Here is a 13,925-nt window from a genome sequence, read left to right on the forward strand (position 1 = left end):
CAGCTCTCTCCCCCAGCTCTCTCCCGCACACTCTCCCTCTCTCCTAGCTCTCCCTCTCTCCTAGGTCTCTCTCTCTCCCTCTCTCCCACACTCTCCCAGCTCTCTCCCACAATCTCCCTCTCTCCTAGCTCTCTCCCAGTTCTCTCTCCCAGCTCTCATAACACTTTGTTTCTCAGGTCCATTGAAGGTGAGTCATTTGCTATTGTTTGTTCAGACTGAGGCTTTACAAATGAAAACCCCGGACATTTAAAGAAGGCATTAGTTATCACACTGTAACGGCAGCCTTCCTTCTCTTCATGAGAAGAGGAGGTGTAGCAGGGATCGGACCAASACGCAGCGTAGCTCGTGTTCAACATGATTTTAATTACGTAAATACTGAACACTAAACAAATACAAAATAACAAATGTGGCTTACCGATACAGTCCTTTCTGGTGCAGACAAAACACAAAGACAGGAAACAACCACCCACAAAACCCCAACACAAAACAAGCCACCTATATATGATTCTCAATCAGGGACAACGATTGACAGCTGCCTCTGATTGAGAACCATATTAGGCTGAACACAGAAACAGACAAACTAGACACACAACATAGAATGCCCACCCAGCTCACGTCCTGACCAACACTAAAACAAGCACAACACACAAGAACTATGGTCAGAACGTGACACACACCCTGCTGATGGTGGCTTTGCATGTAATGCTGGTCTGGTCTGGTTGGGATAGTCTGTGCTGAGAGGGAGAGAGGGATGGAGATATAGGGCTGGAAAGGGAGAGAGGACAAGGCGGAAGCACAGGTCCATAACTGGGCCTAGACTGTCACGCCCTGGCCTTAGTTATCTTTGTTTTCTTTATTATTTTAGTTAGGTCAGGGTGTGACATGGGGGATGTTTGTGTGTTTGTGTCTAGTCGAGGGTGTTTGTAGTGTCTAGGGGGTGTTTGTAGAGTTCATGGGGTTGTGTTCAGTGTAGGTGTTAATGTAAGTCTATGGTTGCCTAGATTGGTTCTCAATTAGAGACAGCTGTCTATRGTTGTCTCTGATTGGGAGCCATATTTAGGCAGCCATAGTCATTAGGTAGGTTGTGGGTAATTGTCTATGTGTAAGTTGCCGGTGTCTGCACTTATTGTTTGTATAGCGTCACGTTTGTTGTTTTGATTAGTTTGTATAGTGTTCGTTTCGTTTTCGTCTTCATTAAAGAAGAATGTATTGTTATCACGCTGCGCCTTGGTCCCCCTCTCTTTCACGTTACGACGATCGTGACATAGACACTCTGTTGTTCTGTCATGGTGGGTATCAGCAGCAACAGAGGTGACACAGTCAGCTTCAGGCCCTACTGGGTGTTGAGAGAAATAAGAGATACTGGAAGAGAGGGATGACACTTGAGATATGTATCATGCCTTAGACCGCAGCTAAGGTCATCTGTACAGTAGGCCTTAGGAAGACACAAGAAGACCGGTAGTTTGACCCCCAAAATGGGCAAAATACAGTGCTACAACCTGTGGTCCTGCAGACAGTCCTTCAGGATAGATCCTTCAGCATAGATCCTTCAGGATAGATCCTTCAGCATAGATCCTTCAGCATAGCTCCTTCAGCATAGCTCCTTCAGCATAGCTCCTTCAGCATAGATCCTTCAGGATAGCTCCTTCATTATAGATTATTCAGCATAGATCCTTCAGCATAGATCCTTCAGGATAGCTCCTTCAGCATAGCTCCTTCAGCATAGCTCCTTCAGCATAGCTCCTTCAGCATAGATCCTTCAGCATAGCTCCTTCATTATAGATTCTTCAGCATAGATCCTTCAGCATAGATCCTTCAGGATAGCTCCTTCAGCATAGCTCCTTCAGCATAGCTCCTTCAGCATAGCTCCTTCAGCATAGCTCCTTCATTATAGATTCTTCAGCATAGATCCTTCAGCATAGATCCTTCAGGATAGCTCCTTCAGGATAGATCCTTCAGGATAGCACCTTCATTATAGATTCTTCAGCATAGATCCTTCAGCATAGATCCTTCAGGATAGCTCCTTCAGCATAGATCCTTCAGCATAGTTTCTTCAGCATAGATCCTTCAGGATAGATCCTTCAGGGTAGATCCTTAATTGTGTTGTATTAGGATGATAACTCTGAGTGTGGAGCATACAAACCAATGATACCTAAAGTTTGGAAATACTAAAGAGACAACCCTTTGTATGGGACTAAAGCAGCTATTGGGTTACCGAATTGCACCTTATTTGCGTCTCCAATTGCACCCTATCCCCTATAGTGCACTTATTTTGTCCAGGGCCCATAGGGCTCTGATTAAATGTGCTGCCCTATGTAGGGAATGGAGTGCCATTGGGGACATGGAGTTTAAAACAGTGAGATTGGGTCTGCTGATAACCATGTGTATAATATCAGACCATAGAGCATGTTAGAGATCCATTGATAGAATGGAGAGAAGGTCAGTACCAAAGACCAGTGTATTACAGCAGTTGACCTCCATCTCAATGACCCCTGGAAACACAAATAAACTCTGAAGCATCACGCTCATGCCTTGAAATTGTATTATTATTATTTTTTTTTTATTGTGCTGACTTTTATTGTTTTATACACACGTACGTGTATGTTGTTTTAATGTTCTGTTTTTACTGTAATGTGTACGGGGATCTCTTGTAAAATAGATTTTAATCTCAATGTGACTCCCTGATTAAATACAAGTAAAAAAAATAAAAATAAGGAACAAATAATATATWTTTTTTTTTTCTTCTAAATATCAAATCAAAAACATAGAGACATAAACACAGCATCACACTAATTATCTCATTCTTATTACTTATAAAAATGGAGAGAACAAAATGTCCTCCCCAGTGACTTTATGATGGTATCACCCAGTCATGAGGGCTATAGGATCTAGGTTTGATTAAAAAACGAATGTAGCAATTTAAAACTTATGAAGGAAAATGAGCAGAAATGATTGGTAAATTACTCTGGCTATTGCTTTAGGAACATATCTGGCTTTTATGAAGCAATTATCACCTAGAGAAGCTGTCACGGAGTTAGAGTTTGAGTTTGAGTGTGTGAGTGTGTGGATGTGTTTAACTATACTTGTGAGGACCACAAGAATAGTAAACAAAACAATATTTGATCAACTGGGGACATGTTGTTGTGTAAATGTTGTGCTTGTTGAATGTCCTTCTCTATAAGCATGCTAAAAGTTTGTTGTCAATTTGTAAAATAGTATTGTATCTGGTCAAACACCATTTTTTACAAAAGTTTACTAGGGGTTGGTAACACGCTGATTGGTCGGCTATTTGAGCCAGTAAAAGGGGCTTTACTATTCTTAGGTAGCGGAATGAATTTTGCTTCCCTCCAGGCCTGAYGGCACATACTTTCTAGTAGGCTTAAATTGAAGATGTGGCAAATAGAAATGGCAATATCGTCTGCTATTATCCTCAATCATTTTCCATCTAGATTGTCAGACCCTGTTGGCTTGTCATTGTTGATAGACAACAATACATTTTTTCACCTCTTCCACACTGACTTTACAGAATTCAAAAGTACAATGCTTGTCTTTCATAATTTGGTCAGATATACTTGGATGTGTAGTGTCAGCGTTTGTTGCTGGAATGTCATGCCTAAATTTACTAATCTTGCCAATGAAAACATAATTAAACTAGTTGGCAATAACAGTGGGTTTTGTGATGATCGAGCCATCTGATTCAATGAATGATGGAGCTGAGTTTGTCTTTTTGGCCAAAATGTAATTGAAGGTGGTCCAAAGCTTTTTACTATCATTCTTTTTGTCATTTATCTTTGTTTCATAGTGTAGTTTCTTCATCTTTTTATTCAGTTTAGTCACATTATTTCTCATTTTGCAGTATGTTTGCCAATCGGTTGTGCAGCCAGACTTATTTGCCATTCCTTTTGCCTCATCCCTCTCAACCATACAATGTAGCCATATTACTTCAACAGTATTTTATAACAGTATTTAACATGACAGGAATGACAGGAATGTGGTTCTGAATATAAACAGCCACACCTCCACCTTTGGCATTGCTGTKTTTTCTGTAGATGTTATAACCATGTATTACTACCACTGTATCATCAAAGGTATTATCTAAGTGAGTTTCAGAGATAGTCAGAATATGAATGTCATCTGTTACTAGCAAATTATTGATTTCATGAACCTTGTTTTTTAAGTATAATAATTTCCTTTCTTGTTTCTTGTGTTTTTTTTATTAGTTAATACTATATTGATATTGAATACTTTTCTATTGGGTAGGGCTGGAAAGTGAAGCATTTCACTCTGCATGTGACAATAACACTTTAAACGTAGGAAAGGCAGTGAGTTGGAGATAGACAGACAGAGTGAGCACTGGGACACAGTATGATTTAAATCATTGTTTGTCCCAAGAAGTAACTCAACAGAACTCATTTTTTGGCATGTCTAATGGTTTTCGCTATCACTTCACTGTCAATTGGTGCATTCCGATATATCATGTCATGTGTTGCTCCGTTATCATGTCATGAGTTTCCCTATACTCCTTGTCATTGGTTTGATGACCATATATTCACGTCATTGGTATTTCTAACTCAATCGTGCTTGCATTTCGAATATAACGATGATATGTTGTTTGTCTTCAATAATCTCAACTGTGAAAATGGTTTCGATTTCCGATAAATCATGTATAGTCGTTTCCTATTAACGTGTCATCGATTTGTTCAAGAAGAACTATATCAAAAGTGCTGGTTGGTTTACACGATATATCATGTCATGTCTGTTTTCCTATATGATGAACGCATATCATGATTGATTTGCCGGCATATATCCATGTATGTTGTGTGCCAAATATAATCATGTGTCTATATCACTTATATCTTTTTCAATGTTAGATTTCCTAATATCATGTCATGTTGTCTCTCCTAATATGCGCTGTCATGTCGCTATTCCGTATATCATGTTCATGTTGTTCAATATTATGGTCCCATGATATGTTTCATATCTGTTCCATGTTGTTTCCTATTCATGTCATGTTGTATTCTATTAGTCATTGTTTACCCTATGTCATGTCATGGTGTTTCCTCGCATATAATCGTGGTTGTGTTACAGATATACGCAATGTTGTGTTGTTTCCATAATAATCTGGTCAATTCGCTTGATTCCTATATCATGTCATAGTTGTTTACCTGATATCATGTGTCATGTTGTTCTTATATCATGTCATGGTGTTCCATTATCGTGTCCATGTTGTTTCCTATATCGTCATGTTTTTCCCTATATCTGTCATGTTGTTTTCTATATCATGTCATGTTGTTTCCTATTATCGTGTCATTGTTGTTTCCAATATCATGTCATGTTGTTTCCTATTTGTCATGTTGTTTCCTATATCATGTCATGTTTGTTCATCCTATATTATGTCATGTTGTTTCCCTATATCGTGTCTTTGTATTGCTAATTGTCATGTATTGTTTCCCTATCATCATTTCATGTTGTTTCCTATTCTATATTCAATACGTTGATTTACCCTCATCAACGCTGAATTATGCATGGCTCTAGTTTCAACTTAACCATGTAGAATGTTGTTTACCTATAATCATGATCATGTGTGAGTTTTCCTATACTCTATTGATCATGTCATTCGATCGTGTGTATGCCTATAATCAATCATGTTGACTTTGCCTATTGGATATTTTTATCGTCTGTTTCGTATATTACTGTGTTTCACCTCATATTCATTGTTCACTGTTGTTTTCCTATACTCATGTCTGTGTTTGTGTTTCCCAGTATGTCACTCGTACTGATTTCCCTTATATACATTGCTGATGTGCTTTCCTACGAATAGTGTCATCCGTTTGTTTACCTTTCTCAGTTGTTTCTATGATCATGTATGTTGTCTCCTAATCATGATCAGTTGTTGTTTCCTCTGTCATGTTGATTTCCCTAATATCATATCATGGTGTTTCCTTATATCGTGTCATGTCTTGTCTCTCTAAAGATCATGTCATGTTGCTTTCCTTATGATTGTTCATGCTTGTATTCCAATCATCATCTTGTCATCGTTGCTTTCCCTATATCATGTGTGTCTTCCGCTATTCCATGTCAATGTTGATTTCCTATCTTCACATCATATTGTTGTGCCTATTATCGTTGCTGTGTTTTACCAATCCATATCATATCATGCTCGTTCTCCCAGTTGCTCATTGTCGCATGTCATGTTGTTTCCTATATCATGTTGTTTCCTATATCACGTCATGTTGTTTCCTATATTATGTCTGCTAGCTCCTCCAGAACCTTCAAGGCCCAGATAAACTATTCCTCTTTTCAGTTTGCTGCAGCTAGCAACTGGAAGGAGCTGCTACAAACCCTCAAACTGAACAGTTTTATCTCAATCTCTTCATTCAAAGACTCAATCATGGACACTCTTACTGACAGTTGTGGCTGCTTTTTCGTCAAGTATTGTTGTCTCTACCTTCTTGCCCTTTGTGCTGTTGTCTGTGCCCAAAAATGTTTTTACCCTGTTTTGTGCTGCTACCATGTTGTGTTGCTACCATGTTGTTGTCGTGTTGCTACTGTTTTGTCTTGTGTTGCTGACTTGCTATGTTGTTGTCTTAGGTCTCTCTTTATGTAGTGTTGTGTTGTCTCTCTTGTCATGATGTGTGTTTTGTCCTATATTTATATATATTTTAAATTTTTAATCCCAGCTCCTGTCCCCGCAGGAGGCCTTTTGCCTTTTTGTAGGCCGTCATTGTAAGTAAGAATTTGTTCTTAATAACCTCTTGACGCTAGGGGTCAGATTATTATTWTTTTTTTAAATAACGTTCCCAAGGTAAATGGACTATTTCTCAGGTCCAGATTGTAGAATATGCATATAATTTACAGATTAGGATAGAAAACACTCCAAAGTTTCCAAAACCGTCAAAATATTGTCTGTGAGTATAAAAAAACTGATTCTGCAGGCGAAAACCTGAGGAAATCTAACCCGGAAGTGATTTAAAAAAAAAAAAATCTGTGTTTCCTGGCCCGTCTTTCTTCCATTTAAAGGGGTATCAACCAGATTCCTTTTCCAATGGCTTCCTCAGGCTGTGACCAGGCTTTAGACATAGTTTCAGGCTTTTATTTTGAAAAATGAGCGAGATTTTTCAAAACTAGTCAGGTGTCCTCTGATTAGTTCCTGCGCGCGAGAGGGGTAGCTCTCCATTTTCTTTCTCTCTTTTATTGAATAGGTTACGGTCCGGTTGAAATATTATCGATTARGTTTGTTAAAAACAACCTGAGGATTGATTATAAAAACATTTGACATGTTTCTACGAACATTACGGATACTTCTTGGAATTTTCGTCGAACGGAACGAGGCTTTGGTTTTCTGAACATAACGCGCAACCCAAATTACGTTTTTTTGTTACAAAAGTAATATTTATCGAACAAAAAGAACATTTGTTGTGTAACTGAGAGTCTCGTGAGTGCAAACATCTGAAGATTATCAAAGGTAAGCGATTAATTTTATTGCTTTTCTGACTTTCGTGACCATGCTAATTTGGGGCTAGCTGTTGTAGCATTGATTGATACACTCACAAAAGCTTGGATTGCTTTCGCTGCAAAGCATATTTTCAAAATCTGACACAATAGGTGGATTAACAACAAGCTAAGCTGTGTTTTGGTATATTTCACTTGTGATTGCAAGATTATAAATATTTTTTGTAATATTTTGCGCCCTGCGCCCTTGCGCCCTGTTTAGGAAAATGATCCCGTAAAAGGGATCCGTAGCGCAGAGAAGTGTTCTTAACTGACTTGCCTAGTTAAATAAAGGTTAAATAAATAATTTTTAAAAATCAATAAAATTAGGAAGACAAATTACACCAGGCCTTTCAAAGACGGCCTGAAACAAGCCATTGAGTTTCAAATTACACCCTATTCCCTATGTGGTGCACTATTCCCTACGTGGTGTACTATTCCCTACATGGTGCACTATTCCCTACGTGGTGCAATATTCCCTACGTGGTGTACTATTCCCTACGTGGTGCACTATTCCCTATGTGGTGCACTATTCCCTATGTGGTGCACTATTCCCTACGTGGTGCACTATTCCCTATGTGCTATTCCCTATCTACTACTCCCTATGTGGTGCACTATTCCCTATGTGGTGCACTATTCCCTATGTGGTATTCCCTATCTACTACTCCCTATGTAGTGCACTATTCCCTATGTGCTATTCCCTATGTGGTGCCCTACTCCCTATGTGGTGCACTATTCCCTATGTGGTGTACTATTCCCTATGTGGTGCACTATTCCCTATCTACTACTCCCTATGTGGTGCACTATTCCCTATGTGCTATTCCCTATGTGGTGCACAATTCCCTTGTGGTTGGCACTATTCCCTAATGTGTCCATGGGGCCACTATCCCTAAATTGGTGGCACTAATTCCCTATGTGGTGTAACCTAATTCCCTATGTGGTGCACTAGTTCCCTATGTGGTTGCCTTAACTCCCTATGTGGTGCACTATTCCCTATGTGCTGTACTTCCAACTTCCCTATGTGGTGTATATTCCCTATTCCCCTATCTACTATTTTTTTTTTTTTCCTAGTGGGTGCACTATTCCCTAGTGTGCTATTCCCTATGTGGTGCATCCAATCTCCCATCTATGTGTGTGCAGCTATTCCCTATTTGGTGCACTATTTCCCTATGTGGTGTACTATTCCCTATGTGGGTTACTATTCCCTATGTGGTGCCCTACTCCCTATGTGGTGCACTATTCCCTATGTGGTGCACTAATTCCCTACTGTGGTGCACTATTCCCTATCTACTATTCCCTATGTGGTGCACTATTCCCTAATGTACTATTCCCTATGTGGCACTATTCCCTATGTGGTGCACTAATCCTATGTACTATCCCTATGTGGTGCATATTCCAATGTAACTATTCCCTATGTGGTGTACTATTCCCTATGTGGTGTACTATTCCCTATGTGGGTGCACTATTCCCATTGTACTATTCCCTATGTGGTGGACTATTCCTATGTCCCTATTCCCTTGGGTGCACTTCCCTATGTACTATTCCCTACCAGTGGTGTACTATTCCTATGTGGTGCACTATTCCTATGTACTATTCCCTATTCCTATGTGGGGTACTATTCCTTATGTGGGTGTAACTATTCCCTATGTGGTGTACTATTCCATATGTTGGTGACTATTCCCTATGTGGTGCACTATTCCCCTATGTGGTGCACTATTCTTATGTACTATTCCTACTGTGGGTGCACTAATTCCCTAGTGTACTATTCCCTATGTGGTGCACTATTCCCTATGTGGTGCTACTAATCTCGCTAATGTGGTGCACTACTCCCTATGTACTATTCCATGTGGCTGCACTACTCCCTATGTACTTCCTATGTGGTGCACTATTCCCCTATCATTTTCCATTTAGTCATTTAAGCAGACGCTCTTATCCAGAGCGACTTACAAATTGGAAAGTTCATACATATTCATCCTGGTCCCCCATGGGGAATGAACCCACAACCCTGGCGTTGCAAGCGCCATGCCTCATCCAACTGAGGCCACACGGGACCTACACTACCCCTATGTGACTATTCCTATGTGGTGCACTATCCCTGTGTGGTGCACTATCTCCCTATATACTATCTCCCTATGTGGTGCACTATTCCCTATGTGGGTGCACTACTCCTATGTGGTGCACTACTCCCTATGTACTATTACCCTATGTGGTGCACACGTCTTACCTATACAGACTGTGGTGGAGCCAGTCTTACCTATGGAGCCTGTAGTGGAGCCCAGTCTTACCTATACAGAACGGTAGTGGAGCAAGTCCTTACCTATACAGACTGTAGTGGAGCCAGTGCCTACCTATGGAGAGCTAGAGTGGAGGCCAGTCTTACTATACAGGTACGTAGTGGACCAGTCCCTTACCTACGGAGACCTGTAGTGGAGCAAGTCTTACACTATGGAGACTGTAGTGGAGCAGTCTTACCTATAGCAGACTGTATGTGGAGCCAGTCTTACTATGGAGACGTGGTGGAGGCCAGTCATGTATACCTATATGGAGCCTGTAGTGGAGGCAAGTCTTACCCTATGGAGACGTGTAGTGGAGCCAGTCTTACTTATGGAGCCTGTAGTGGAGCAAGTCTTACCTACGGAGACTGTAGTGGAGAGGAGGAGAGCGTACCTTGTGCTGCCGTGGTAAAGACATCCAAAGTCAAGAGTTACTTGAGTGTTAGTATTGTGATTAATGGACTGCAGAGTGTAGGGGGCTCGGATCAGTGTTGTGATTAATGGACTGCAGAGTGTAGGGGCTGGATCAGTGTTAGTGTTTGATGTTAATGGACTGCAAGAGTGTAGGGGGCTGGATCAGTGTTTGATTAATGGACTGCAGAGTGTAGGGGCTGGATCAGTGTTGTGATTAATGGACTGCAGAGTGTAGGGGCCTGGATCAGTTGTGATTAATGGACTGCAGAGTATAGGGGGCTGGATCAGTGTTAGTGTTGTGATTAATGGACTGCAGAGTGTAGGGGGCTGGATCAGTGTTGTGATTAATGACTGCAGAGTGTAGGTGGCTGGATCAGTTGTTGTGATTAATGGACTGCAGAGTGTAGGGGGCTGGAGTCAGTGTGTTGTGTATATGACTGCAGAGTGTGGGGCCTGGATCAGTGTTGTGATTAATGGACTGCAGAGTGTTAGGGGCTGGATCAGTGGTTAGTGTTGTGATTAATGGACTGCAGAGTGTAGGGGGCTGGATCAGTGTTAGTGATTAATGGACTGCAGAGTGTAGGGGGCTGGATCAGTGTTAGTGATTATGGACTGCAGAGTGTAAGGGGTGGATCAGGGTTGTGATTAATGGACTGCAGAGTGTTAGGGGGCTGGATCAGTGTTAGTATTGTGATTAATGGACTGCAGAGTGTAGGGGGCTGGATAGGGTTGTGATTAATGCTGCAACGAGTGCTAAGGGGCTGGATCAGGTGTGATTAATGGACTGCAGAGGTGAGGGGCTGGATCAGTGTTGTGATTAATGGACTGCAGAGTGTAGGGCTGGATCAGTGTTAGTGTTGTGAATGAATGACTGCAGAGTGTAGGGGGCTGGATCAAGTGTTGTGATTAATGGACTGCAGAGTGTAGGGGCTGGATCAGTGTATATTGGTGATTAATGGACTGCAGAGTGTAGGGGGCTGGATCAGTATTGTGATTAGGGACTGCGAGTGTAGGGGGCTGGATCAGTGTTGTTGATTAATGACTGCCAGAGTGTAGGGGGCTGGATCAGTAGTTGTGATTAATGGACTGCAGAGTGAGGGGGCTGGATCAGTGTGTGATTAATGGACTGCAGAGGGTAGGGGCTGGATCAGTATGTGATTAATGGACTGGCAGAGTGTAGGGGGCTGGATCAGTATGTTGGATTAATGGACTGCAGAGTGTAGGGGGCCTGGATCCAGTATTTGTGATTAATGGACTGCAGAGTGTAGGGGCTGGATCAGTATTGTGATTAATGGACTGCAGAGTGTAGGGGGCTGGTCAGTGTTGTGATTAATGACTGCAGAGTGTAGGGGGCTGGATCAGTGTTGTGTGATAATGGACTGCAGAGTGTAGGGCGCTGATCAGTGGTTGTGATCTGAATGGACTCAGGTGTAGGGGCTGATTCAGTTGTTGTATTAATGGACTGCAGAGGTTAGGGGGCGTGGATTTTCATCAGTAGTGTACGTGGCAGAGTGTAGGGGCTTGGATCAGTGTTAGTGTTGTGATTAAAGGACTTGCAGAGTGTAGGGGCTGGATCAGTGTTGTGATAATGGACTGCCAAGTGTTAGGGGGCTGGATCAGTATTGTGATTAAATGGCACTGCAGAGTGTAGGGGGCTGGATCAGTGTTGTGATTAATGGACTGCGAGAGTGTAGGGGGCTGGATCAGTGTTTAGTGTTGTGATTAATGGACTTGCAGAGTGTAGGGGCCTGGAATCAGTGTTGTGATTAATGGACTGCAGAGTGTAGGGGGCTGGATCAGGGTTGTGATTAATGGACTAGCAGAGTGTAAGGGCTGGATCAGGTTGTTGATTAATGGACTGCAGAGTGTAGGGGGCTGGAATCAAGTGTTTGATTAAATCGGACTGCAGCAGTGTAAGGGGGCTGGAATCAGTATGTGATTAATTGGACTGCAGAGTGATAGGGGGCGGATCAGGTGGTTGTGATTAATGGATGCGCAGAGTGTAGGGGGCTGGATCAGTGTTGTGATTAATGGCACTGCAGAGTGTAGGGGCCTGGATCCAGTGTTAGTGATGTATAATGGACTGCAAAGAGTGTAGGGCGCGGAATTCGAGTGGTTGTATTAATGGACTGCCAGAGTTAGGGGGCTGGAATCAGGTAGGTTGTGATAATGACTGCGACGAGGTGTAGGGGGCTGGATAGTGTCGTGTTAGATGTGCGAGTTGGGATATGCCACCCCCTGCAAGTTTAGTGATAAGGATGCGATAGTTAGGGGCGTGTAGCTATTGTCGATTTAATGGACTGCAGAGTGTAGGGGGGCTGGATCAGTGTTGGTGATTATATGGACTGCAGAGTGTGGGTGCAGTAGTGTGTGCATAATGCGGCGTAGGGCGATCAGTGTGTGTAATGGCTGAGAGTAGGTGGATCTTTGATTGGACTGGCAGAGTGTAAGGGGGCTGGATCAATTATTGTAGATTAATGGACGTCGCAGAGTGTAGGGTGGTTTCGGTGGTATCTAGTATTTGCTGATTTAATGGACTGCAAGGTGTTAGGGCCTGAGACGGGGTGCTGATTATTTATGCCGTAAGGCTGGTGGGTGGATTAGGGTGTGATACAGGACTCAGAGGTGTGGGGGTAAGGTAGGTGACTGCAGATCTAGGGCATGGATCAGTAATGTGTGTCGTATGATTTAATGGACTGCAGAGCTGTAAGGGGGCTGGGATCAGTGTTGTGTGATTATGGCTGGCAGGAGTGTAGGGGCTGGATCAGTGTTAGTGATTGTGATAATTGTGACTGCAGAGATGAGTGAGGCGGCGCTGGATTCAGGGTAGTATGGTTGATTAATCCGGACGCGCGAGTGTAGGGGGCGTGGTATTTCATGTGGATTTAATGCGGTCTGCAGAGTTAGGGGCTGAGATCAGGTTGTGATTAATGGACTGGCTGTATCGGATCGAGTATAGTGCAGCACCGGCGGACTTAGACGTGACGCACGGAGTGGGGAGCTCGCGCCAGTTACTGATCGTCGAGTAAACGAGGTGATAAGCTATGGGGCGTGTCGAGGTAGTCGTGTGGTGTGCTATCAGCGGTTGATGTGCAATTGACGATGGACGTGCGAGGCGAGGGAGCGACTCAGATGGAGGTAGGAGACTAGTGACGGCAGAGGCAGAAGTGTGGGGGCATGGATCAGTATTGTGTATGATAATGGACTGCAGGTGGTAGGGGGCTGGCATCACGGTGATAGTGATGTTGATTAATGGAACTCGCTGAGAGTGTAGGGAGTGGGCTCCCGTGGGTGCAGATGTGTATGTGGCTGGGCATGTTAGTGTGGATTAATGGACTGCAGAGCGTTAGGGGGCTGGGAATCAGTGTTGTGTATGTAAATGGACGTGCAGACGGGTAGTGGGGCCTGGGATCAGTGTTAGTGATTAATGGATGCAGAGTTGAGCGGTAGGACGAGGTATTGTGATTAATGGACTGCAGAGTGTTAGGGGCTCGAGATCAGTGTTATGTGTTGTGATTAAGGATCTGCAGAGTGTAGGGGGGCTGGATCAGTGTTGTGAGTTAATTGGATCTGCTAGAGTGTATGGGGAGTGGATCAGTGAATTGTGATTAATTGGACTGCAGAGTTGCGTAGGGGCCTGATCATCAGCGTGCGTGTGTGATTAATGGCACGTTGCAGAGTGTAGGGGGGCTGGAATCAGTGTTAGTCGTATTGCTGATAGATGGACTGCAGAGTGAGGGGGCTTGA

At 42.8% G+C, this 13,925-nt stretch overlaps 1 protein-coding gene across 1 annotated transcript in view; it reads right to left on the bottom strand.

Moving 5' to 3' along the window:
* The window catches only part of LOC112069341 (uncharacterized protein C8orf34 homolog), a 38,130-nt gene extending 28,108 nt beyond the window's left edge, over window positions 1-10,022 (bottom strand). The window contains exon 1 of the mRNA XM_024136657.2: window positions 9,996-10,022. Within this exon, the coding sequence (XP_023992425.2) occupies window positions 9,996-10,022 (27 nt within the window). The remainder of the gene's footprint in view (window positions 1-9,995) is intronic.
* Window positions 10,023-13,925: the final 3,903 nt, after the last annotated feature.

Source organism: Salvelinus sp. IW2-2015, unplaced genomic scaffold, assembly GCF_002910315.2.
Source record: "Salvelinus sp. IW2-2015 unplaced genomic scaffold, ASM291031v2 Un_scaffold990, whole genome shotgun sequence".
Lineage (NCBI taxonomy): Eukaryota > Metazoa > Chordata > Actinopteri > Salmoniformes > Salmonidae > Salvelinus > Salvelinus sp. IW2-2015.